The sequence below is a fragment of the Physeter macrocephalus genome, chromosome 17 (genome assembly GCF_002837175.3).
Source record: "Physeter macrocephalus isolate SW-GA chromosome 17, ASM283717v5, whole genome shotgun sequence".
Classification (NCBI taxonomy): domain Eukaryota; kingdom Metazoa; phylum Chordata; class Mammalia; order Artiodactyla; family Physeteridae; genus Physeter; species Physeter macrocephalus.
The window spans coordinates 49,470,575-49,496,262 of record NC_041230.1 but is presented as its reverse complement, the minus strand read 5'-3'; the positions used below and the strand labels follow the sequence as shown (position 1 = coordinate 49,496,262).

Below are 25,688 nucleotides of genomic sequence, written 5' to 3'. Positions count from 1 at the left end.
GAGGGACACCGCGCTAAGCGGTGACCAGAGGGACCCCGGCGGCTGGGGGGTGGGGACCAGGGGCTCCGGGGACACGCCCGGCTCGCCCCGCCCCCGGACTCCGGGCAGCGCGGCCCCGCCCGGCCCCCTCCTCACCTGATGTACGGGCTGGCAGCCGCCAGGATGTTCTTCTGCACCGGTATCTCCTCCCCGTCGAGGACCAGGTGAGCGTCGCAGAAGCGGGACTCCTCGCGGAAAGAGCTGAGCGCTCGCAGTAGGCGCGTGGCGTGCTGAGGGTCTGACACGGCGCTGCCTTCGGCCATTGCGGCGCCCACTCCTAAGCCCGCCGGTCGGGCTCCGGACACCGCCCAAACGGACCCCTCGAGCCGCCCGCGTCCGAGGCGCACCTCGTCTGCACAACCCGCTCGCGCCCGTCTGCCCGGGCCCGCTCTCAGCGCTGCGAGCAAAATCTGGAGCCTCCGGAACGCGCCTGCGCCGTGCGCCGCTCGAGAGTCCGGCGCCTTTAAGGAGCCGCGGTGTTGCGTCATTTCTGCGCGACGCTCCCGCGCCTTTGTGCCCGCCCCCTCCCCCGGCGTCGCCGGAGGCTGCCAATCCGAAGCCTCGTTCCTCCTACTGAGCTGCCGGTCCCTGAACGGGCGCTGCCGGGCGAGGTCCGCCGCTGAGAGCAATCGCTGCAGCAATGGAGAGGTGTGTGGGCAGGCTGGCGCTCGGTGGTTAAGCCCGTGGCCTCTGGCGCCGTGAGTCTGAATCCGAGTCTCGGCTCTTCCACTCACTAGCTGTGTTACCATGGGTAAGGTGCCCATCCTTAATTTGTCCGTCTGCAAAATGAAGATGATATCTTAGTGTTGTTGCGGATTCATGTAAGGTAACGCATGTAAGCGAGGGCGCAGTAGTTGTAGCGTTCACTATTTACGAGAGAATAGGCGCTTCCCAGGTAAGAGCACAGAGACCGGAGAAACCAGGCCCTGAAAAGAGCGTTTGGGTTGCGGGCCAGGGAGGAGATGGAGCAGAAGCAGGGCCTCCTTAGCAGTGATAAGGAAGTTGGTCTTGATCCCGTAGGTGTTAGGAACCATGAGAGGGTTTTTAGCAGGTCGTTCCACGAAGATCACTCAGCTGCTGCGTGGAGAATTGGCGGCGGGGGTGGGGGGTTGCCAAAGGCAGAAAAGTGCTTAAATATTGCCGTACTTGAGGGAAGGGAATGGTGACCTGGATGGAAGGGTGATGATGGAGGTGGACAGTAGTGGATGGCTTTAAAAGAATAGGCAGAATTAGAAGGGAGATGGAGTCCAGGATAATGTTCTGGGTTGAGTAACTAATTGCATGATGTTGGTACATTTCAGAGAGAGAGAGAAACGCTGAAGGGGTGGAAGGTAGAGAAGCCAGATGTTCAGATGTGACCAGGCTCCCCACCCAGTGAAGATCAAGGTGGTGACAGGAAGCAAATCTGGGGCAGCTTGGCCTGCAGAGCAAGCCCCATACTGTCTGAGGTTTCTGGGAAGGTTGCTAAAGGCACATGGGAATGTGGAATGTAGCCCCCGTTTTGTCCACACATTAGGGGCTCAACAAGCTTATAAGAAATTAGCAGTTTTACAAAGGCCAAGGACCAGAAGAATATGGTCAGTATTCCAGATACGGCAGGATGGGGTTTTCACTGGATCAGCTCAGGCTTTTCCTTCTGTCAACTCAGAGGCTCCAATAAAGTCTTGGATCTTTACCCTGAACCAGTCAAGGATTGGGGGTTACTGGTGGGAATCAGGGTATATAACTCTGGTGGAGTCACTGGCAAAAGAATAGATTGGGAAAAGGATGTTACTAGCGGAAAGTCCAGACATTTCCAGCTCAGTATTATGGATGAAATGATTAAAACATCCAGGATTGGCTTCAAAACAAAACAAAGGGATGGAGTGAAGTGGGTGCAGGTATAAATGAATCAGAAGTGGCTATGACAAAGTGAGAGAGTGGCATGGACATATATACACTACCAAACGTAAAATAGATAGCTAGTGGGAAGCAGCCTCATAGCCCAGGGAGATCAGCTCGGTGCTTTGTGACCACCTAGAGGGGAGGGATAGGGAGGGGGGGAGGGAGGGAGACGCAAGAGGGAGGAGATATGGGAACATATGTATATGTATAACTGATTCACTTTGTTGTAAAGCTGCAACTAACACACCATTGTAAAGCAATTATACAATTATACTCCAATAAAGATGTTAAAAAAATAAAAATTAAAATTAAAAAGTGGCTATGAGTTACTACTTTTAAAGCCGGGTCATGGGTACATGGAGATTCGTTGTACTCGTCTCTATATCTTTGTGTACGTTGTAAAATGTCATGATACAAAGTCAATAAGGTAAGCAGCTGGAGCTTATCTTCTCCATGATACCTGCCCAGTATTCATGGGAGCAGTCAACACTTCTTTCTTGAAGTTATTGCTGAACGTTTGAACGTTGCTCTGGCAGGAAAATTACTGTAAGGGGTTTATTTATCCATGTCGCCTGCTAGCTTGTATGTTTCAGCGCATCTCCGTTTCTAGGTGCCAGGCCCACTGCCTGGCCCTATTAGTGCTCAGTAAATGTTGGATGGATGGAGGGATTTTAAAAATTGTGACTATCAGGCATTTAAGAAACGTTTTCTGAATTGCAGTCTGTTTTCAGTTTGTGTTTGTCTTCTTCCTCAACTGGGTCGTTGTTGGAGCCAAAAATGATATATATGACAGAAAGGGTTCAAATCAAATACATAGGTGTTTGATAAACACTTACTGATCAAGTACTTGGAATGCTGGTCTATTCTTCAAATGTCAGAGGTTCCAAAACAAAACAAAGAGCTCAAATAACAGAATCACCCTCAGGTAGCCAGTTTTCCCAGAATGGGAGTGTTGCCTTAGTTGAAGTAACTGGAGATGAATGGGGATTAGTCAGGCAGGCTCTTCCTGGTAGAGGTAACCTTCACTGGTGTTTCGACAGAAGGAAGGTATGGGAGGACCTGGGCAGAGGGTTGTAGACAGACCAGCATCAATCAGGGGAAAGGTAGTTGCTGTCTTGAGAGTTTCCCCTGTGCAACAGGCAGCACATCGGCAGAAGATCTTATAAATGCTCTCCATTCCACCCGCACGGTTTGCAATATTCCCCACCAACCACCTGCCTGAATCACTCATATTCATCCTTCAAAATGCAGCTCAGTGACCTTCAGAGAACCTCCAACCAGCTTCTCAGGGCAGAGTCCCCATGCTGTGCCATGGTCATGCCTTCTGTGCTGCACTTAGCTCACTGCGCTGTAATTAACTGGTTTATACGCGAGCTCCTCCAGGGTAGTAGCTGTGTTGGGTTTACGTATTCCAAGAGACTTGCACAGTGCCCGGTGCTCAGTGGGTTATCCCTGAATGCTTCCCGTAATCTGTTAGAGGTGGGCAAGCTGGGTGAATGAGCCCAGGAAGCAGGATATAGCACAGTAGGGGCAGGTGGGACCACAGGGAGCTGAAGAACACACCCCCTGTGTCAGGTGGGAGGCTGCCCCTCACTTCCAGCTGATTGCTCCAGGGGATGAGGGCCCATGGGTGCCAAATCCAGCGATTTTTCAAGAGATCTGAAAATTCAGATTCACATGTCCAGTGTCCCGGTTTTTCAACATTAGTCACGAATTCCATCTGAGAAAAAAAGATGCAGCATGTGTCTGCAGACAAGATCTGGCTTCCATTCATTTCCAGAGGCAATCAGAAGACCATCCTGGTTTACTGAGAAGGGAGTGAACAATCAAAAGAATGCTAGATTCTCAATAAAAATTGTTGGGTTGAACTCAAGTGCCCCCAGAAACCTCATCTTGGTTCTGTAGGGAAGGAAGAGGGCCCAAGTGTGGGAGGAAGGACGTGTGGGGCAGCTGCTACCAGAGCCACTCCTGGTTAGACCGTGGACTGTTTCACAGCCTTTCTTGATATTGCTCAAAGCGAGCCACCCTTGATATTGTTTATGGCCATCAGAGTGGTGTATTTAGTGTTATTGTTTCCCTACATTCCATAGATATCAGACATCAGCTGTTGTGAAATGTGTAATCCCAGAGATTCGATACAGTCCCAGCAAGCTTCAGTCTCTGGTGACTATAACTATAGCCTCTTCAGAGGCTACACAACCCCAGAGAAAGGATTCTTTTTTTCCTGTGAAGACTAAAAAGGATGTTTTCACAAGATACTAACAGCAGTCATTCATTCAACAAATATTTATTAAGCACCTGCTATATGATACCCGTTGCAGAGGCACTGATGGTGAAAACAGACATAGTTACCTCCATGGTATCACTGTAAGGACTTTTTATTCTCTTTTTGCTTTTCTGATCATGTATCATTTTACAGTCAGGAAAAAAACAAGTTTCATTTGCAAAAAGCAAATACTTTGCTTCAGAAAATGAACCCTCAAAAGAAAGAAGAATCACCTTGGAGTTTGGGGTTTTATTTTTAAATAAATGTTAGAAAGAGGAATAAGAGTCCAGGAGAAGATAATGCAAAGGAAAAAATTAGTAGTTTGGAAGCGCTTTGGAAAATATTGCCTTCAGTGGATTCATTTTATTGAAGTGAAAACTGAAGCAAGATGATGAAGGACTCAGTCAAGGTCATACCTGTGACCTAGTTGGGCAGACAGACAGGCCCAGAGCATCTGCCTTCCAGCCCTGTAAGCTTTTCCATTACACCAAGTTGACTCTTCATAAACATTAATTTGGTTGAGGCAGTCTCTTCTGATTCATTTTAAGGCAGTCTTCAAATATTTTATTAGGTAAATCTGTCATTTGTCCAAATCTATATATAGCTCCTTTCTTTCCGAGAATCTGAGCTCTTCCAAATTGCTGAGTCAGAGAACATCTCAGTATTTATAACTCTTGAGAGTTGATTCTATATATTTACACAATATTCAGAGAAGTGTCTCAGAAACCAGTGAACTAATTAAGCTGTAATGAAGATAGTTTCTGTTTCTGTGCAAATCCATGCTGTATTCCCAGCACCTGGCACAGGGCCTGACACACAGTAGGTACTCAATAAATATTTGCTGAATAAATACACGTTAATAAGTAGGGAGAACTGGGATTTTTCTATCCACAAGGGATTACTTCACTTGTTGTTTTCCACAGTACCCCCATGAACTCCAAGCTGGTCTATGCAAGAGCAGGCTAACATCTCTGGTTGAAAATAAACTCCTGATTTTACCCCTTAAACCTAATCATTCCCCCAAATAAAGTGGCAGCATCGTTCGTTTAACCAAGGACAGAGATTTCGGGACATTCTTGATCTTTTTTCTCATGCCCTTCATCCAATTCACTAGCAAACCCTGCAGCTCCTCCTGCAGACTGTGTCCTGAGTCCAGCCTCATCTCCTGACCCCCGTCAGTACCACCTGAGTCCAGCCACCAGTCAGCTCCCCCTGGACTCCTGCAATAGCCTCCTAGGCTGTGCTCCCTGTTCCTCTTGCCCCCTTATGAGTTCTTTCTCCCCGTAAGTTAATCAGATCAAGTTGCTTCCCAAAACAAAACCCTCCAATAGCTTCCCATCAAACTTAGGGAAAAACAGTCCAAAGTAGAAAGCCCTGAGAGATGTGGCCTTGTACTTCCTCTGCGACCTCATTTCCTACCACTCTCCTCTCCCTCGATGTGCACTAACCAAACTGGCCTTCTTGCTGTTCCTTGGACAGGCCTCACATATGCCCACCCCAGGGCCTTTGCACTGGCTGATTTCTAAGCCTGGAAATGTCTTTCCTCATATTCTCAGACTTTGATCTTTCCTTCTGCATAGATCAGAGCTCAAATGTCAGCTCCTCAGAGAGGGCTTCACTTATCTTCCTGTATAACGAATGCTTCCCTCAACCTCCTTCATTTTTCCTCACTGCATTCAATGAGTACCTAAAATAATATATGTTTATTTGTGTATCGTGTGTCTCCTCTGATTATAAGTTTCATGAGGCCTGGCAGGAACTTCCTGTTTTATTTATCACTGTATCGCCAGCCTCTAAAACAATGCATGGCATATAATTGATACACAATAAATATAGACTTACTGAAAGAAAGAAACAGACTGAAGGAAGGGAGGAAGGGAGAAAATCTTCCTGGATCTTTTCGTCCCTTGCTGCCTAACCTGACCTTGCCAACGTGGAGAAAGATGAATTATCAAGAGTGATTCAAAGGCCATGAAACTTCCAAGCCTCAGAAGGTCACGATATAACAGCTCTGAGCAGAGGTCGCCCCTGTTACTTCTTTCAAACCAAGTCCTGTGCAAGAACCTTTTATTTCCTCCTTCGAGGCACACCATTTTCCACTTTGTACTCTTTAAATTTAGTTTGGGAATTGTATGTTGTTTACATACCCAAAAGCATGCAAAAGATACTCAATTTCTGTCCGCCCCCTAGAATTCTAGCCAATACGCTGCTGATTTATTCTGCAGCATTTATATCATGTAAGTAATTTGCCTGCTCCTTAGACCTGTTTTAACGTGAAGTCATTTGAATTCCTTTAAGTCATTGGATTTCCTCACTACCTCCCCACGGGGTCTCTTTCTCCTATTCTTGGAGGCTCCGGGTTAATTACTCCACTTCTTCAGTTTCTCCCTCTGTAAAACTAGCATAATCGTAGTAACTTCCCAGAGCAGCTGTGAGGATTAAATGAGATGATACTAGTGAAGCACTGACAAGAAGGTCTGGCACATAATAGGTGCTCAGCAAGTGCTAAGTGTTCTTTTGTTTATGATCGCTATCATCACCACAGTCATCCTCCTGGTTTTTAATGGCATTTTTCCCAGCTCACGAATTATTAGCTTCTGGTTGACTCTCAAGTTAAAAATCTAGTCTCTTCACCTCTGCAGTCCGGGCTCCACCAGCTACCTCCTCTCGGGTCTGGCTTGACAACTTCACGTCTCACTTCTCCCTGATGTAAATGCTGGACTGTAGCGAACTTAATCTATTTTCTGACTCCATCTGCCATTTTCCCTTCCTATTCCAGCTCTTTAAACATCCCTATTCTACTGCTTTTTATTTCATGCTCCATGTATTTAATTTGATTTTTTAACATTTAAATTCATTCTTATATTTTCGGAAATATGTTAGACATCTTTGCCTAGCAAGGTTTGAAACTGATTAACACTTTATTTATTATCTTGGAAAAACATCTTGATTGAGGTATAACATAAAGTGTACGGCTCAATGAATTGTTCCATGTGGATACACCTGTGAACTCACCAGCCGGATCAAGATAAAGAACATTCCCAGTAACCCAGAAGGTTCCCTCAGTGTTTCCAGTTAGTACCTCCCACAGGAAACCACTGTTGTGACTTCTATCACTATTGATTGGTTTTTCCTGTTCTTGAACCTTTGCATTTGGCATATTTCACTGCGTACAGTGTCTTTGAAATTCTTCCAGTTGTTACTTTGAAATTCTTCCATTTGTTACTTGTAGCAATAGTTGGTTCTTTATTACTGTGACTCTACCACTGCGTGAATATACCATCATTTATGTATCTGTTTCCCTGCTGGCAGATACTTGGACTGTTTCCAGTTTGGGGCTATTACAATAAAGCTGTTATGAACATTTTCAAACAAGTCTTTGTTTGGGTGGACACATGCGCTTTTTACCCGTGTGGATGTGCCCGAGTTCAGTTGCCGGGTCACAGAAAAGGCACATGTTCGGCTTCAGCAGACACTGCCAGTTTTCCAAAGTGGTTGTACCAAACTGCACTCCCACGAGTCATCTATGAGAGTTCCAGTTGCTCCACATCCCTCAGTAATCGGTGGTGTCTTCTTTTAATTACACCCATTCTGGTGGGTGTGTAGTGGCATCTTGCTGTTTTAATTTGTATTTCCCTAATGGATAACAATGTTGAGCATCTTTTTATACGCTCTTTGATCACTTGTATCTTTTTTTAAGTGCTTTGTTTCATTTTTAAAAGTTGGGTTTTCAAATCGACATTTTTAGGAGTTCTTTTATTATGTATATGGAACACAAATTTCTTCTCCCGACCTGTGGCTTCTGGAAGATCTTACGGAAAACCCCGAACGAACCTTTTGGCCAGGCCAGTACTTTACCCTTAGAACATCGGCGTAGATTACATTCCCTACGTGCCGTGATCCTGTCTTTCCCATCCTTCACTGGTCCCCCACGTCCCTGTGCCTGACTTATGAGGTGTCCCCCCATCTGGCCCACTCCTCCCTCCCCACCCTCACCTTCCAGACCCACACCGCCCTCCATCCCAGACCCTCTGCACAGACCCAGCTCTTCGTCCTGCCACCTCTTCCCTCCTGCCTGGACTCCTTCTCCCATGACTTTGGTGCCTGAAAAACTGCTCGCCGCTCCAGCACCTCCTCTGTGAAGCCTCTCCTGGCTTCTTTCTGTCTCTTTGTGCCTTGAAATCTGCCTCTGGAACCAGATTGCTGGGTTCAAACCCTCCTTCCGTCCCTTTCCAGCTCTGTGGCCCTGAGGTTTAGATGGCCTAAACCTCAGATTCCTCACTGGGAAAAACTGTGGTTCCTGCTATATATGGTTTTCTGCAAATAAATGAGATGATCCAGGTACAACTGTTTAGCACAGTGTCTGGCACATAGTGAGTGCTCTGTAAATGTTTGATTTTAAAAAAAAGTCAAAAATAGTCATACCCATCACACTAATGACATTTATCTGTTAACATATTGGTCTTTTCACTAGACTGGGTGTTTCTTGAAATCAGAAGTCATTACCTTAACTTTTGGAGTCTGTGGAGTTCTTAGTGCAGTTTGCTGTGCAGGGAGCTTTACGTCCATCACCCCAACAGATGTTTACAACAACCTGCAAGGTAAGTATTAGGATATCCATGCCATGGATCACAAAACTGAGGCTCCAGGGCTTCCCTGGTGGCGCAGTGGCTGAGAGTCCGCCTGCCGATGCAGGGGACGCGGGTTCGCGCCCCGGTCCGGGAAGATCCCACACGCCGCGGAGAGGCTGGGCCCGTGAGCCACGGCCGCTGGGCCTGCGCGTCCGGAGCCTGCGCTCCGCGATGGGAGACCACGTGCCGCGGAGAGGCTGGGCCCGTGAGCCACGGCCGCTGGGCCTGCGCGTCCGGAGCCTGCGCTCCGCGATGGGAGAGGCCCCGACAGTGAGAGGCCCGCGTACCGCAAAAAACAAACAAACAAACCTGAGGCTTCAGTCCACATCCCTCAGCTGATTCATAGAGGAGCCAGGATTTTGACTCCCTGATTCACTGCAAAGTTTTTGAGCCATTCATTGGACATCCTTGCCTCTCCATGTGTCCCCAGCACCGGGCCCGTGAGCCGTGGCCGCTGAGCCTGCGCGTCCGGAGCCTGTGCTCCGCAACGGGAGAGGCCGCAACGGTGAGAGGCCCGCGTACCGCAAAAAACAAACAAACAAAACTGAGGCTTCAGTCCACATCCCTCAGCTGATTCATAGAGGAGCCAGGATTTTGACTCCCTGATTCACTGCAAAGTTTTTGAGCCATTCATTGGACATCCTTGCCTCTCCATGTGTCCCCAGCACCTACACAGTGAGCTTGGCAACTATCTGATGAGTCGAATGGAGTCTAATAAACCCCAATGTACCCAAGCTTGTCAGAAAAGAACATGGGTTTGTCTGTGCTGCTGAAGTTCTGAAGCTGACCCTCAAAGGCCAAGCAAGCAGAGACTGAGATCCTTCTGGCAAAACAGACAGCACCTAGAGCGGGTGCCTGTTTTCAGCTCTTCCCTCTCAGGAAACGGTGGTTTCAACATCGCTAAGTTGAAGGTGTGCTCTTTAATTGACACAATGCTACTTTTCCAGAGGAACAGGTTGTCGCTTTTCACAACATTTGCGCTATTTAATGAAACGTTGTTTGCTATCTTAGTTACCTACCATCTCACCTATTGCTATATTACAGTCCCAAGCTTTTAAAATGCTGTACCAAGAGTCTTGGGAAGATCCTTTCCGGGCAGATTCTGGAAGCTTGGCCTCCCCAGCTCAGTTGTAAATATCTTGAGAGCAAGAATCACCTCATATCCGTCTTTATCTCCCATGGCACCTGACTCGGTTAGGCAGAAATTCAATACGTATTTGCCAAATCCATCACTGCCTGCTTATTTCATGCTGGGGACTGGGCTAAGCCTTGGGAAGGAGAACGGAGGAATCACATTCAGATCTTACCCTCCAGGAGCTTCTAGGCCAACCCAGGCGATAAGAGTCAAACATAAACAGAAAGCATCTGATATGTTTTTAATGGCGGTTATAGCAGAGAGCTACACTGGGGTAGCCCCCTCCCCCCGCCAACACACACCCAAAGCATCATTTGTACCTAAAGATTGCTGGGAAGTTCTTTGCTATTAAAATAAGCATGGACATACTGTGGAGTACACTCTAACATGTATATGCACCTTAAGGTAAAATGCAGATTTCAAGGTGCTGTATTTGGTAGACCTGTGCCCCCGCCTTTCTTTAGCTCCCCTCTCCTCTGCCTCTAGGAATGTTTTGGTGGGCGTGATGCTGAACACTGCTCTGGGCATCAGACCAAACCGGGTTTTCGTTCAGGCTCTGCTCCATCGCTTTCTAGCTGTGTGATTTTGAGCAAATGGTCTGAGCTCTCTGAACCTCAGATTATTCGTGATTTTTATGAGGGTTAGCGTTTCATGTAAAAGCTTTTGTCACGTACATAGCAGCTTTTATGCCTGTTGTGAGAAAACAAGTGTGGGACGGATGGATGGATGGATGGAGCAGGGAACAGGCCAGTCTTGCCACAGCAAAAAAGGCACATTCCCTTTGACATGAACACTTTGCAATTCTATAGCATTTTGAACACTTGAAGCATTTTCATAATCACACAAAAATCAAAGAAAGTAGAGCCATCCCAATTCTACCTATGAGAAAAACTGAAGCCTCAAGAAATGCCCAGAGGGACTTCCCTGGTGGCACAGTGGTTAAGAATCTGCCTGCCAATGCAGGGGACACGGGTTCGAACCCTGGTCTGGGAAGATCCCACATGCTGCGGAGCAACTAAGCCCGTGCGCCACAACTACTGAGCCTGCGCTCTAGAACCCATGCACCACAACTACTGAGCCCTCGTGCCACAACTACCGAAGCCCACGTGCCTAGAGCCTGTGCTCCCCAACAAGAGAAGCCCCCGCAATGAGAAGCCCGCGCACTGCGACGAAGAGTAGCCCCTGCTCGCCGCAACTAGAGAAAGCCCGCGTGCAGCAACAAAGACCCAATGCAGCCAAAAATAAATAAAGAGTCTTGCAAAGACTGAGACCAGTCATCTTGAGATTTGAGCCACTGCCTGGTTCAGCATCTTTAACACAACAGCTTGGGGACTTGTTAGGGGATAGAGGATGGGGAGAAGGGGCCCTGCCTTTCAAACTGCTGCCTTTCCTTTCTGAGCTGTGTACGGCCTGTTAATGTGACCTACATGTTGTGAGACACAGAGTCACAGAATCCTCATGGCTGGGGTAGTGCAAAAGTCCTTCACTTTCCCTGTTGAGAAGCTGATACAAGCCATGGACTCTACTCCCCTTAAGAACATACAGACACACAAAAACAGTTTCAGGAAGCCCCTCCACCATGCCCCCTCAGGCACTCAAGCACCCTCTACAGAGACCATCCTGAGCCTGACCAACTGCAGAAACCACAAGCTCATTTCCTCCAGCAGACCGGTAGAAACAATATAACCCAACATAACAAAGCCCCACAACTTCAGCCAGGGACAACTCACCCTCCCAGCTCTGCAATTATCCGAATTCTAAGAAGTCTATCCTTCAATACATGTCCAAAGTCAAACCGTCCATTTCCCTCCCAGACTTTCGAAAGTCTTGGTGGAGATGAGAATTGAGGTTATCTGTGTTTCGGAAATAAAAATTGCCAGTGTGTTAATAGAAGGGGGAGACCCGTGAACGGGATTAATACAGAGGTTACCTAGAGTCGATTGGCTTCACCACAGGCAATGCCTTCATTGTCAACAAAGACCCAATGCAGCCAAAAATAAATAAAGAGTCTTGCAAAGACTGAGATCAGTCATCTTGAGATTTGAGCCACGGCCTGGTTCAGCATCTTTAACACAACAGCTTGGGGACTTATTAGGGGATAGAGGATGGGGAGAAGGGGCCCTGCCTTTCAAACTGCTGCCTTTCCTTTCTGAGCTGTGTACGGCCTGTTAATGTGACCTACATGTTGTGAGACACAGAGTCACAGAATCCTCATGGCTGGGGTAGTGCAAAAGTCCTTCACTTTCCCTGTTGAGAAGCTGATACAAGCCATGGACTCTACTCCCCTTAAGAACATACAGACACACAAAAACAGTTTCAGGAAGCCCCTCCACCATGCCCCCTCAGGCACTCAAGCACCCTCTACAGAGACCATCCTGAGCCTGACCAACTGCAGAAACCACAAGCTCATTTCCTCCAGCAGACCGGTAGAAACAATATAACCCAACATAACAAAGCCCCACAACTTCAGCCAGGGACAACTCACCCTCCCAGCTCTGCAATTATCCGAATTCTAAGAAGTCTATCCTTCAATACATGTCCAAAGTCAAACCGTCCATTTCCCTCCCAGACTTTCGAAAGTCTTGGTGGAGATGAGAATTGAGGTTATCTGTGTTTCGGAAATAAAAATTGCCAGTGTGTTAATAGAAGGGGGAGACCCGTGAACGGGATTAATACAGAGGTTACCTAGAGTCGATTGGCTTCACCACAGGCAATGCCTTCATTGTCATGAAAGCGAAGATTGAGCACAAAAGATAAAGAACCGGTTCGGCAGCCGAGGGAAATTTGGTGAGGCATTCAGTTCATGTGTTCATTCAGCACTCATGTATCGAACACTTACTACGTGCCAGGCACTGTTCTAGACCCTCAGGACACATCTGAGACTAAAAGAGAAAAATCCTCCTCCTGAATGTAATCTTTGAGCTTACATGCTAGTGAGGGAGATGGACAAATGCCAATAAACGTAATAAATAAGTCAATTTTATAGTATGCTAGAAGGCAAAAAGTGCTACGGGGGTGAGGGGAGGAGGAATTACGCTGGACAAAGGGATCAGGAGGGTGCGTTCAACGGAGGAAGCAAGTCGCAGTGTTCAATTAGGGTCAGGAAATCCGCATTGAAATAACATTTGAACAAGACTTGAAGGCGAGGAGACCACATACACATCTTGAAGCCAAGATCATGCCAACGACAATCCTAAATGGCTAACATTCACGTATTCACTCAGCAAATATATACTGAGTGCATTAAGAGCTAGGTGCTTGTGGTCGGCTGAATAACGGTCCCCAAAGATATCCAGGTCCTAATCCCTGGAACCTGTGTATGTCACCTATATGGCAAAAGGGACTTTGCAGATGTCACAAAGTTAAGGATTTTAAAATAGGGAGATTATCCTGGATCATCCAGTGGGCCCTAAATGTAATCATGAGGGTCCTTCTGCAAGAGGGAGATTTGACTTCATAGAAGGAAAAAAAGTGATGTAACAAACGTATGGATACCAAGGGGGGAAAGTGGCGGGGAGGGGTGTGTGTGTGGTGAATGGGGAGATTGGGACTGACATGTAGACACTAATAGGTATAAAATGGATAACTAATAAGAACCTGCTGTATAAAAAAATACATAAAATTCTAAAATTAAAAAAAAAAACACGTGATGTGACGATGAAAGGGAAGAAAAGGTGAAGTGAGGCGGGACCATAAGCAAAGGAATGAGGGAGCAGGAAAAGGCAAGGAAACAGACTCTTGCCTGGAGACTCCGGAAGGAAGCTGCCCTTCGGACGCCTTGATCTTATTCCCATAAGACTCATTTTAGACTTCTGACCCCAGAACTGTAAGAATAAATCTGTTTTGTTTTATGCCACCAGTTTGTAGTAATTTGTTACAGCAGCCATAGGAACCCAATACAGTGCTATTTTAGACAGGGATATAGTGAGAAACAAAACTGATGAAAATCCCTGCCATGTGGATGTCCCACCCTTGACCACTCATTTTGTGCCTGGCACTGGCCTGTGCCTTTGATACATGGCATCTTTTTAATGATCACATCCATCCTAGGAGATGGCTGCTGTTTGAACTGAGACCGTGTAACTCGGATACCCTGTTCTCCGACCATTGGAGGGTCTTCTGGTCATGCCCGATTAGACTATGGCTATTTTGGGTGGGCCAGTGATCTGCTTATGTCATCTCTGATGCCACTGGTCACTCTGGGCGCCTGGGACACCGTCCCCGTCCTCTCTCACCACACCAGGAGTAAGGCCCTTCCGAAAGAGAGGAGGACCAGCCTTCGCTTGAGGGTTTACGAGTAGCATCCTCTGCATGAACTGCCCCCATAATTTTCGCTAACTCAGATGGTTAGAGGCAACTAAGAGGCAGACACTTCTTCTAAGGGCTACAAGAACATTATTTAATCCTCACTGTAGCCCTGTGAGGTGGGTTCTAATGTTATCCCCATTTCACAGGTCAGGAACCAGAGGCACAGAGAGTTTAAATAACTTACCAAAGGTCTTATGACAAGTGAGGGTTGGGAGCCAAGATTCAACCTCTTAACTGTTTTTAAGGCTCATAAATAAAAGAGCTAAAATTTATTGAGAACTGCTGTGTGTCAGGCAATCTTCATTTAAATTTCATGACTCTCTGAATGAGGGACATGTACTATCTCTAGTTTATGGATGATGAAACTGAGGCATCAACAGGTTTCAAGAGGATCAAAACCCAGGCAGTGAGCCTGGGGTCCCTGTTCTCACCTCTGTGCTGTCCTTTAATTAACTACCCACTTTGTCCCAGGCACTAAACGAAGCCCTGAGGGTGAAGAAGTGAATAAGATTAAGACAATATGGGCTTCCCTGGCGGCGCAGTGGTTGAGAGTCCGCCTGCCGATGCAGGGGACGCGGGTTCGTGCCCCGGTCCGGGAGGATCCCACGTGCCGCGGAGCGGCTGGGCCCGTGCGCCGTGGCCGCTGAGCCTGCACGGCCGGAGCCTGTGCTCCGCGACGGGAGAGGCCGCAACGGCGAGAGGCCCGCGTACCGAAAAAAAAAAAAAAAAAAAAAAGACAATAAAAGTAGTGGTTAAGAAGTTAGAACTGGGGTCTCCTCAGGAAAGTTACTTAATTGTTCTGAGACTCCGTTTTCTCACCCATAAAATGAGAACGGTACCAGGACCAACCTCAGGGCTGTTGCAAGGATTACGTGAGAAGCAGAACTTACAGTGAGGTGTCAGCACACATCAGCTGATGTTATCCTGTTGTTACTATTCTAATAAGCTCCGTTCCTGCCCTTAACCACAGAAGATGCACAAACAATGTAGACATCACTGTTCTTGCCGCATTGATTCTGATGATAACTTAAGGAACCCTGAACCAGGCTAAGACCTCTTGCCTGCCCAACCCAAAGGGCAGACTGAAGACAAAATCAGGGAACCCACGCCTTTCACTGGTCCCAACCTCCCGGAATGGATTAGCATCTCTAGGAACACCAGTCACCCTTGGCCCTCCTGGAACACAGTAGATGTACTTAAGGAAAGAAAAAACTGGAAAATCCTACCAGGGGATGTGACTCTGAATTGAGCATGCATACACTGGGCTTACCTGGAACTTCGCCAGGACCCAGTGATGAAGATGGAGGAAGATACTAAATCTCCACTGACTGAGGCTCCATCTTGGTTTCCTTGTCTCTGAACCAACGCCTTGCTGGAACCAGCAGAGAGCTGCCCTACAGTTTCTTTTCACTGGTTGAAGGAACCATCTTCTAAGGAATGGTGGAGGAAAAGGAGATACATTTTTTTTCCTGTGTGGAAGGAAGATTTTTCAACCCTAAATGGTGACTTTTATGTTGGGACAATTGGATATCCATATGCAAAAAAATGAAGTAGGACCCCTACCTCACACTGCATGCAAAAATTAACTCAAAATGGATCATAGACCTAAATGTAAGAGCTAAAACTATAACATTCATAGGAGTACATCTTTGGGACCATAGATTAAGTTATGGTTTCTTAGATATGACACCAAAAGCAGAGGAGATAAAAGAAAAATTGGATTAAATTGGACTTCATCAAAATTTTAAAACTTTTGTATTTCAAAAGCACCATCAAGAAAGTGAAAAGACTACCCAGAGAATGGGAGAAAATATTGCAAAGCATATATGAGTAGATACTTCCCCAAAGAAGATATCCAAATGGCCAATAAGCACATGGAAAGATGTTCAGTATCATTAGTTATTAGGAAAATGCCAATGAAAACTACAATGAGACACCACTTCATTTTATCTAGGATAACTGAAATAAAAACAGCAGATAATAACAAATTAGGGAGGATGTGGACATATTGAAACTCTTAAACACTGCTGGTGAAACTGTAAAATGGTGCAGCCACTTCGGAAAACAATTTGGCAGCTCCTCAAAATGTTAAACGTATTTATACCATGACCCAGCAATTTCACTCGCGGGAATATATTCAAGAGAAATGAAGACATACGTCCACATTAAACACTTGAACATGCGTGTTACTCATGACAGCTCAAAAGAGGAAACAACCCAGATGTCTCTCAACTGATGAGGAGTGGATAAACAAAATGTGGTATGTCCATACAATGGAATATTATTTAGCCACAAAAGGAACGAAGTACTGATTCATACAACAACATAGATGAACCTTGGAAATATTATGCTAAGTGAGAGAAGCCAATCACAAAAAAACCCACATATTGCACGATTCAATTTATATGAAATGTCTAGACTAGGCAACTTCATAGAGATAGAAAGTAGATTTATGTTTGCCTAGAACTGGGGGGAGGGGATGCAGAATGAGGGGGGACTGCTCATGGGTACAGGTTTTCTTTTTGGGAGGATGAAAATGTTGTAAAAATAGACAGTGGTGATAGTTACACAATAGTGAATATACTAAAACCCACCGAATTGAATACTCTAAAAGAGTGAATTTTTTGGTATATGAATTAGATCTCAAAAAAGCTATTATTAAAAAAAATTACTGGGAATTCCCTGGCGGCCCAGTGGTTAGGTCTCCACGCTCTCATTGCCGAGGGCCTGGGTTCGATCCCTGGTTGGGGAACTAAGACACCACAAGCCACGCGACGTGGCCAAAAAAAAATTACTATCGGTCCTTGATTGTCCTTGAAGAAACTATTGGAAACTTCTCTTTAGTTAGTGCCAATTCCACTTCTTACCTGAGTACAGATAAACTGGGGTTCTGGCTGAAACTTGTCTTTTCTGCCATCTTCTACGCCACAATTCTACGCCCACAGAAGTTCTTGGTAAACTTCTACCTTCAGTTTACCAAGCTCTCTCCTGATTCCATGCCCCTTTCTTTATCTGCATTGCCCATTTCACCTGGTTACCTGCTATCATCCTTCACATATCAGCCATCCCTGGCTCCTGAGACAGTATTGGGGGTCCCCGGGAGTTCCCTTTTTACTGCCATTCCATTGAATTGTGTTGGTCTGTTCCTTGGTGCTGTGTCCTTCACTATGCTATAAGCTCCCTGAGGACAGTGGAGGTACTCGTTCGGCTGACCCTTATATGCCAACATAATCTTGGTCATCACTGAATGAATGAATGAATGAGTGAGTGAGTGAATATATGCTTGAAACGAACAAGTATCTGAATGGAGTGGAAAGACACAGAGGATAAGAAAGAATAGGGCTTCCCTGGTGGTGCAGTGGTTGGGAGTCCGCCTGCCGATGCAGGGGACACGGGTTCGTGCCCCGGTCTGGGAGGATTCTGCATGCCGCGAAGCGGCTGGGCCCGGGAGCCATGGACGCTGAGCCTGCACGTCCGGGGCCTGTGCTCTGCAGCGGGAGAGGCCACAGGAGTGAGAGGTCCGCGTACCACACACACACACACACACACACACACACACACACACACACACACACAAAGAAAAAGAAAGAATAGAGGAAAGGAAGAAGGGAGAATTTGGATTAAACTGATATTCCCACGTACCTACTTTTTTTCCCTATTGCCTGAGAAATGTGGATTTCTCAGCCCTTTAGCCACATTGACCATTTGAGCCTCTCAGATTCTAGAATGGCTTCTCAGTTTCCTATGAATCAAACCAAAACCTTTGGCCTTTCAAAGAACACCCAAACCTTGTTTTTCCACTCTTTGGCTCAGAAATCCAAAGTTGGGAATCTAGCTAAAGAAAATGACAATAACAAGCACCTGAATACAGAGAGGGATGCGGCATGGACCCTAAAAATAGACACACATTGTATATAATACAATCCGGCATTGTTTATAATAGTCAAAAACCTAAATGTCCACCAGCAGGCTGGTGTACATCATGCCATGTCCCAAAGATGGAATAATATGCACCCATTAGAAGAATTTCATGATCTGGGAAAATCATTGTATCGTATAGTAAGTGAAAAAAGCAGGTTATAAACTGGTGGGTTACAAACCTATCACCAATATGTAAACTGCGCATAGAAAAAAATTTTAAATTCGGGAAAAACCACACCAGAATGATTTCAGGGGTTTTCTTTCGGTAGTGGGACTCTGGGTGCCTCTCTCGTTTCTTTTTTTAACATAACGAGGTGTTCTACAATGAACATATATGACTTTTATAATCAGAGAAAACACCCCCCCCTAATTCTCTCAGTCTTTCCACTGCCCTTTCATGGGAAAGTCACTCAACACCTGCTCTGTTCAGTCAACCCACATCCGCCTTCAGATCCTCATCCCGAGCTGCATCCTCAGAATCTTGGCAGGTGCTCTCTCCGACCACTCAGGGAGCTCCTGAAGGGGCACCCCTCCAGGAGGGCTTTCCTGGTTGCCAGGAGGAAGGAAGGCTGGCTCATCCCCACCTGTCCCAACACAGGGCTCCCACATCTCTCCGTGCTCACCTTGTCCAAGAAAACCCCAGCCTCTCTGCTGGTGCTTGACCTCGAGAGACCGCTTCCTGCTGCAGCCCGGCAGCCAGGGCAGTGGCCCTGCGTCTGCACCTGGTCGCGGAGTCCAGACTCCTGGAAGGAAGCTGAAGAGCAGAGGCCATTGGTCTCACTGTGGTTGGATGATGAGGAAGGTGGTGATGACTCTTCTGTCTGCATGTCCTGATTTACCATGGGAAAGACTTCCCCCGGCCATTTAAAAACCACCCAAACTGTCTTTAAACAGCTGAAGAAGTGATCAAAGGTGTTTTCACTTAACCTGGACCAGCAACCTTCTCAACTGAGTCAGCCCGGTGCTTGGTAGCTTTGGGAGGAAACGAGTACAAACCAGGAATGCGGATGGAGCTCGAATGCACTTAGATTTTTTGTGAGTTGATTTGTCCACGTATACATCCAGCTTATTCCTGAGATGGAATCAAATTAGAGAAACCCTTGAAGGAAAAATTAGTGGGTCAAACATCTGAGGGCTTACCACATACCTGACACGTCTTTGAGCACTTGTGAAAAGCTGTGGCTTTATCAAAGGAATAAACAGATCCAGGGTGATTTTTCCTGCAGAACTTCCTGGACATGCACTACACCCACATGAAGCATAACAAGGAAGGCTCTGAGGATAAGACGGACGGTCTCGGCTTCAAGAAAGGCGCACGCGTCTTGGCTCCTGTGGCCTTTTGAGCTAATTACCCTGGCCTGTGTCTGAAATATGACGGAATTCAGGATCAAGGTAAATTGGACGTCCCAGCATTGACCTTTGGTGTGTCTGAAAACAAGAAGAAAAGATGTGGTGTGCCAGGCTTCCTCGTTGGTCTGGTATTTTACCTGTCTTCCTAAACAAGGAAAACAAACCACGGACATACTTTTCTTCCCCGCAGAACTGCGTCCTTTTTCATGAGTAGGTCTGGGTATTGTTTGCCAGTGGGAATTCAGTAGAAGAGCGGTGGAGCATTTTTCAAATACCACCCTCTTCTCAAACGTTTAAAGTAGAATAACGAATAGGTGAGTGACTGTCCCATTTGTCAACTCTTTTCCGTTCCTGCCACCCAAATGCGGGCCTCCATCACATGTTTCTTAGGCCACCATGGTTGACATTTCCTCCCAATCCATCTTATCAAGGCTGGAAGTACTGAAGTCTCCAGAGGAGAAGAGTCGATGGTCTTCATTCCATCCACGGAGTTTGGGTTTTTGTTTAATGGGATCTATGAGCTGAGCATGAAAAGGAAATGCTGGGATGGTAGAGGAGTTTTTGAGGAACCAACAGGGGAAGAAAGAGAGGAGAGACCAGGGACAGCTGGGAGAGGAACCCTTGTAGGGAATTTGGGGGTGGTGTTCCATGTGAACTGTCTTCCTTGTCTTCCCAGGAGATCTTCAGTAAAATATCCTTTTCTTTTTTTCTTTTTTAAAATATCTGTCCCTTTTTGGTACATTATGGAGTTGGATTTCTTTGTTGGCGGAATTCATTCGTTCAACAAATAGTTAATTTGTTGGTAGAGCCTGCATCTACCAGGCAGTGTTCTAGAGGGTAGAGTAGTGAATAAAACATACCCAACACAGGACAACTTGGATGAAAAACAAACAACAACTTGGATAGCACTTCCCTGGTGGTCCAGTGGTTAAGAATCCGCCTTCCAATGCAGGGGATGGGGGTTCGATCCCTGGTCGGGGAACTAAGACCCCACATGCCACGGGGCAACTAAGATCACGTGCTCTGGAGCCTGCGCGCCACAACTAGAGAGAAGCCCAGGAGCCGCAACTAAGACCCGACGCAGCCAAATAAATAAATAAAAGGAAAGCAAAACAACAACTTGGATGAATCTCCAAGGAATTCTGCTGACGGGACCCCCTTTCCTGTATGGCTCTGGCATGCCTCGCCACCCTGGTTCTCAGCATCAGGCAAGACAGGACTCAGTCCTGGCTTCCAGCCCCTCCATACCCTCCTGCGGTGGGGGACGCCCACACCAGTCTGCTGTCCCACTGGGTGTGCAATGAGGCACCCAGAGGACTATGAGCCGTCTAGCTCTGCCCCTCTGTTTTGCTGCCTTAGAAGATCTTCAGAGGAAAGAAGCCATGTAAAATCAAAATAAGGTCTGAAGAGGCTTTAAAGTTTTATCAATTTTATATCATGCCACGCCTTGCATGGAACGACCAAAGTACACGCCTTCTGGGCCACGTAGTCTACTAACAGCACAGGGCTGAGAAAGCTAGAAGTCACCACGTGGTCCACGGGAAAGAAGGGAGGGAGGGAGGGGCAACGATAAATATCTCTGTGTCTCTTCTCCAGTGGGTCAGTGGCTGCCCATTCTAGGAGCCACGATTTTGTGCCTTAATACAATTGCTGATTCATGGTCACGGTCTTTATACTAAAGGAAAGGGGCTTTTAGAAGTACTAGAGCTAATCAATAAATATTTGATCAACTTTCAAACAAGGTTCTTACGGCCAAAATGAAATGAAAGAAAAGATCCTGATAAAAGCTCTATTTCCGCAACTGTGTCTCAAAGCAACCACGGAGAGAATAATAAGTGCAAAATAAAACGAAGGGCCCCCTGCCCCCCAACCAGGGAGGGACCACCCTTGAGTCTGGTGGAGCCGCTCTCCAGGGCCCAGGCCCCCACCCTGTCAGGTCCTTGGGGCCACACAGCGCTCAGCAGCCGTGTCCCGCTCCTCCCGGGAAGGGGCCTGCTTCCCCGCATCCCGGTTGGCACCTGGGATGAACAGCCCGTGGAGATCCAGGTGCATCTCTACATCAAGGGAGGCACAAGCCAATTCTGTAAAAGTTTTGGCATCCAGAACCAGCGGAAAAGGCAGCTTCTGGGGGTCGGTCGAGACAATGGCCGATAAGATAATCCCTTTGGGGAAACAAAAAGAGACACTTTGTAAAAGGGCGGCCTTGAACCTGGTCCAGCTGGGGGGATAAGCTTCTCAGCTCTATCTCCCTGTCCTTTGAATGTAAGTTATCTAATCAAAACAGAAGGGAAGCACATTTGATATTCTGTGGGAGCGGAAGGGAAAGGCCAGGGAAATCGGAAGCCTTGGCTGAACCAGTCCCCTCACCTTTCTGAGCCTCAGTCTCCTCATCTGTAGAGTGGGGATAATCCCCCCCACCCTCAGAGGGCTGCTGAGAGGATCTTGCACGGTCAGTTATGAAAGCACTTTGTAAATCATTACATGCACCGAAGAATGGCTATTTTCCTACTCTTTAGAAACTCCAGTTATAGAGAATCAGCTCTGACGCTGCACTTAGGCTAATATCCGTCACTCGGCTAAACCCGGACCAGTTGCACTCAAATGGCATTTGAATGAGTCCAATTCATCTCATGCATGTGCAGCTTTCCCCTCTGTAAAATGGGAATATTCTAAACACCCACTCTCAAGGCACAGAGGGCTAAATGAAATAGTGCACATAAACTTCCAGCAAATATTTGTGATTCTTCCCAAGGCCTCCCGGGTTTCAGAGTGGCTGAGGGCAGCTGAGGTCAGATCGGCTTGAATTCAACCCTCCTCTGTATGCACTGGGCGTGTGACTGACCGTGGGTAAGTTACCTCACTCTCTGAGCCTCTCCTTTGGTGGAATGAAGACCAGGTTGCTCGCTGCCCACGAGAGATTGTGCAGGACGCACTTGCCCAGCCCAATGGGAGGCCAGCCTCAGCAGGAGGTGGTACCAACCATCCCCCACCTTGGAGGTGACAGTGACACGGGGTCCCTTACCTGGTGTGCCGTGCAGTGCAGGTCGATAGGAAGACACCACCCAGGTAGAAAACCACTCCCTTCTCACCTGAGGGAAGCAGCTGGCAGGCTCAGCAGGGCAGCCTGCCCTTCCCCATAGGTGTGGGCAGCCCCACCCAGGCTTCTAATACCCTCCTTAGCATCCCTAGGGGGTGGGCAGGGCATTTCTGGGGCAAAGGCAGAATCAAAGAGGGAAAGGACCATTTGGTCAGGTGGAAACCTGGACAAGAGAGGAGGGCCACCAGCATTTCTAGGTGCTCCACGGAAAACTTACATGCTTAGAGGAGTTACAAATTGAGACCCAGCCGTTGCAATGGATTTTAAAACCGAGATTCTATACTCTGGGCAAGGGTAGTGCTGCTCCGTGGAATGGAAGTGGGCTTTTGTGTCTCAAACAATTTAATCACCCTGGAAGGGAGGTCTGACCTTCTGCTCCTGGGAGATGACCTCTAAGCCCTTGGACTGACGGTCTGATGAGAGTGCCTTTGTTTACCTGGGGCCGCTGCATATAACCCATCCTAGCAAAGTGATTTAGGGGGAGGCCTGGGCCACAGGTGTCAGCTCAACCTCCAGGGGGGCCGAAGACTGGAGGGCACCATGTCCGCGTGACCACGCCCCACACGGGCTCCGACACAGGGCTTGGAGAGCTTCCCTGGTTGGCCACACTGCGTGGACGTCGCCGGGGAAGTTGGCGCGGTCCTACCCCCCGCAGGAGAGGACCAGCGGAAACCCCACGCACAGGACTCTCCTGGATCCTGCCCCACTCGCCTTTTCTCTTTCAATCTGCACCCTTGCGCCGAGATAAACCGTAACCATGAGCACAGCAGCTTTCGGTGTGTTCTGTGAGCTCTTCTCTTGAAATTGAGGGTGGTCTTGGGGACCCCCGAACTTGCAGCTGGTGTCAGAAGTGGGGGTGGGCTGGGGGACTCCCTCATCCCACAGCTTTGGACTCAGACACACCTGGGCTTCAAAGCATGACTCCACCAGATGTGTGATGGGGGGCGGGCACTGCCCCCAAACGATGTCTCTGTTTGAGGGGCGATCACAAGCGCAGTGCAGCAAGCGGGCTGCCTTACCGTGATCCTCGTCCTTGGCACCCGGTGTGGGCACGAACACGGGCTCCGCCGGCCAGCAGTGCACCTCTCCCCACTTCAAGGATGACTTCGTGAGAATGTCGTATTTTATTATCTGCACGTCCAAAGGGGGGAAACGTGGGAATGCGTGGTTGGAGAGCATGCTTATTCCCTGCGAATAGGAAGGCATCAAGGCCCCAGAGAGAGGGAAGTGGACTCTGACGCTGGCGAACGTAGACCCCACATGGCATCTGCCTCTGGTCAGTGTGACAACAGAAATGAAAGCAGCTTGCTTCCTCCTCCGACTTTACGCAAAGGTCCTCCCGCCACTGCAGAGCTGACAGTACACACTGAATTCTTTCAGAAATAAAACCCCTGGATTTATCTGGTACTTGGCACTATATTGCAATTTTTTTACACATTAGATAAACTATTCAATGCAAACCTTTAAGGTATAATATGATTCCTTTGTTGTTTTAAAAATGTGAGTCCCTGGCCTTCTCTCAATCTCTAATAGGCCTCTTTCCCCTGAGGGTGTGGGATTAGTGGGGAGTGACTCGGGGTGTGCGTACGTGTGTGGGGGAACCTTAATTTTTTGCTTTGTACGTTTCTGCACTGCTTGCATTTAAAAAAAAAAAGATTTTCCATTTTATTACTAAAAACCGAAGCTACTAAGGAAAACTGATGTCTGTACAGCACTCAGCATGGTCCCTGGGAAACAGCAAGTGTTCAAACAACTAGCAGTTTAAAAACCAAAATATGAATCGCTATGCTGTACACCTGAAACTAACACAGTATTGTAAATCAACTATACTTCAATTTAAAAATAAGTTAATAGGGACTTGCCAGGTGGTGCAGTGGTTAAGACTCCGCGCCCCCAATGCAGAGGGCCTGGGTTCGATCCCTTGTCAGGGAACTAGATCCCACATGCATGCTGCAACTAAGAGTTCGCATGCCACAACTAAGGAGCTTGTGAGACGCAACTAAGGAGCCCACCTGCCGCAACTAAGACCCAGTGCAACCAAAACAATAAATATTAAAAAAAATAAGTTAATAAAAAAAAATGTAAATCCTCCTAGCTTCAGCTCTACCCTCTCTGCTTGAGACAGTGAGTTCCTTGAGGGCAGAAACTGGGATTTCCCTGTTCACTTCCTTTTCCTCGGTGCCTACCACATTGTAGCACATAGCTGGTGCTCAATAAACATGCATCCAAAAAAGAAATCAATGGATAAACTCCAGCCACCACATCCTTCCTGAGCAACAGCCCATAAGGTGCAATTCCCTCCCCTGGATGGTCCATCGTTGCTTCCAGTGTATTTTGTCCCAAGCTGACGTCACTTTCTGACTTACCCCCACCCCAAGGGGACCTCGGTTCTGACCTCCCTGAGAACCTGGGAACTCAGCTTTGCAGACAGACACGATGGTTCTAGGCTGCCATCTCCCAAGGACTAGTACCTTGGTTGGGATGGGGCTCCACCGGACTTCAGCAGCAAAGACATAGCGGTATCGCTTCCCATTGTGAGCGCAATTGATCCGAGGCAGCTCTAAGCCTAGAGAGGAATGACACAGCTGACAAAGCCCCCTTCACCGAGAGCTGGGACCACCTGTCTTTTGTGGCATCCAGGCCGGGCATCCTTTTCACAAAAACGGTTCCCAAGCCAGGATCCCTGAACTTGATTCAGGCCCTGCATTGGATCAAGGGTGATCATAGGGCAGGAGGAGGGAACTTCTGATAACTACCTCAGCTCCATTAGAAGCTCCATTAAGAGCAAGGTAAGATAGACCTGGGTTTTTAAGTGTGTAAACATCTTTAATTATCCAAGATAGAAATCAAAGAAAATTGCATGATTAAAATCAGAGGCTACTGCAGTTTTTTAAAGCTCTTTTAAAAAAAAGTGTGTGCTGGGCTTCCCTGACGGCGCAGTGGTTGCGCGTCCGCCTGCCGATGCGGGGGACGCGGGTTCGCGCCCCGGTGCGGGAGGATCCCACGTGCCGCGGAGCGGCTGGGCCCGTGAGCCGTGGCCGCTGAGCCTGCGCGTCC

General features: G+C 47.5%; 1 protein-coding gene across 17 annotated transcripts in view; it reads right to left on the bottom strand.

The window, feature by feature from the left end:
* GAN (gigaxonin) overlaps positions 1-25,688 on the bottom strand; it is a 96,024-nt gene that overhangs the window by 56,650 nt on the left and 13,686 nt on the right. For 4 of the 17 annotated variants that reach the window (XM_055078885.1, XM_055078894.1, XM_055078896.1 and 1 more), the window contains 7 exons: positions 25,103-25,197; positions 23,651-23,762; positions 19,710-21,696; positions 18,808-19,612; positions 15,534-15,693; positions 8,696-8,783; positions 136-818 (listed from right to left, as the gene is read on the bottom strand). In XM_055078885.1, coding sequence (XP_054934860.1) covers positions 136-818; positions 8,696-8,758 — 746 coding nt within the window. In that variant the 5' untranslated portion in view covers positions 8,759-8,783; positions 15,534-15,693; positions 18,808-19,612; ... (1 more) ...; positions 23,651-23,762; positions 25,103-25,197. The remainder of the gene's footprint in view (positions 1-135; positions 819-8,695; positions 8,784-15,533; positions 15,694-18,807; positions 19,613-19,709; positions 21,697-23,650; positions 23,763-25,102; positions 25,198-25,688) is intronic. The other 13 variants (XM_055078899.1, XM_055078900.1, XM_055078888.1 and 10 more) reach the window with 12 other exon arrangements.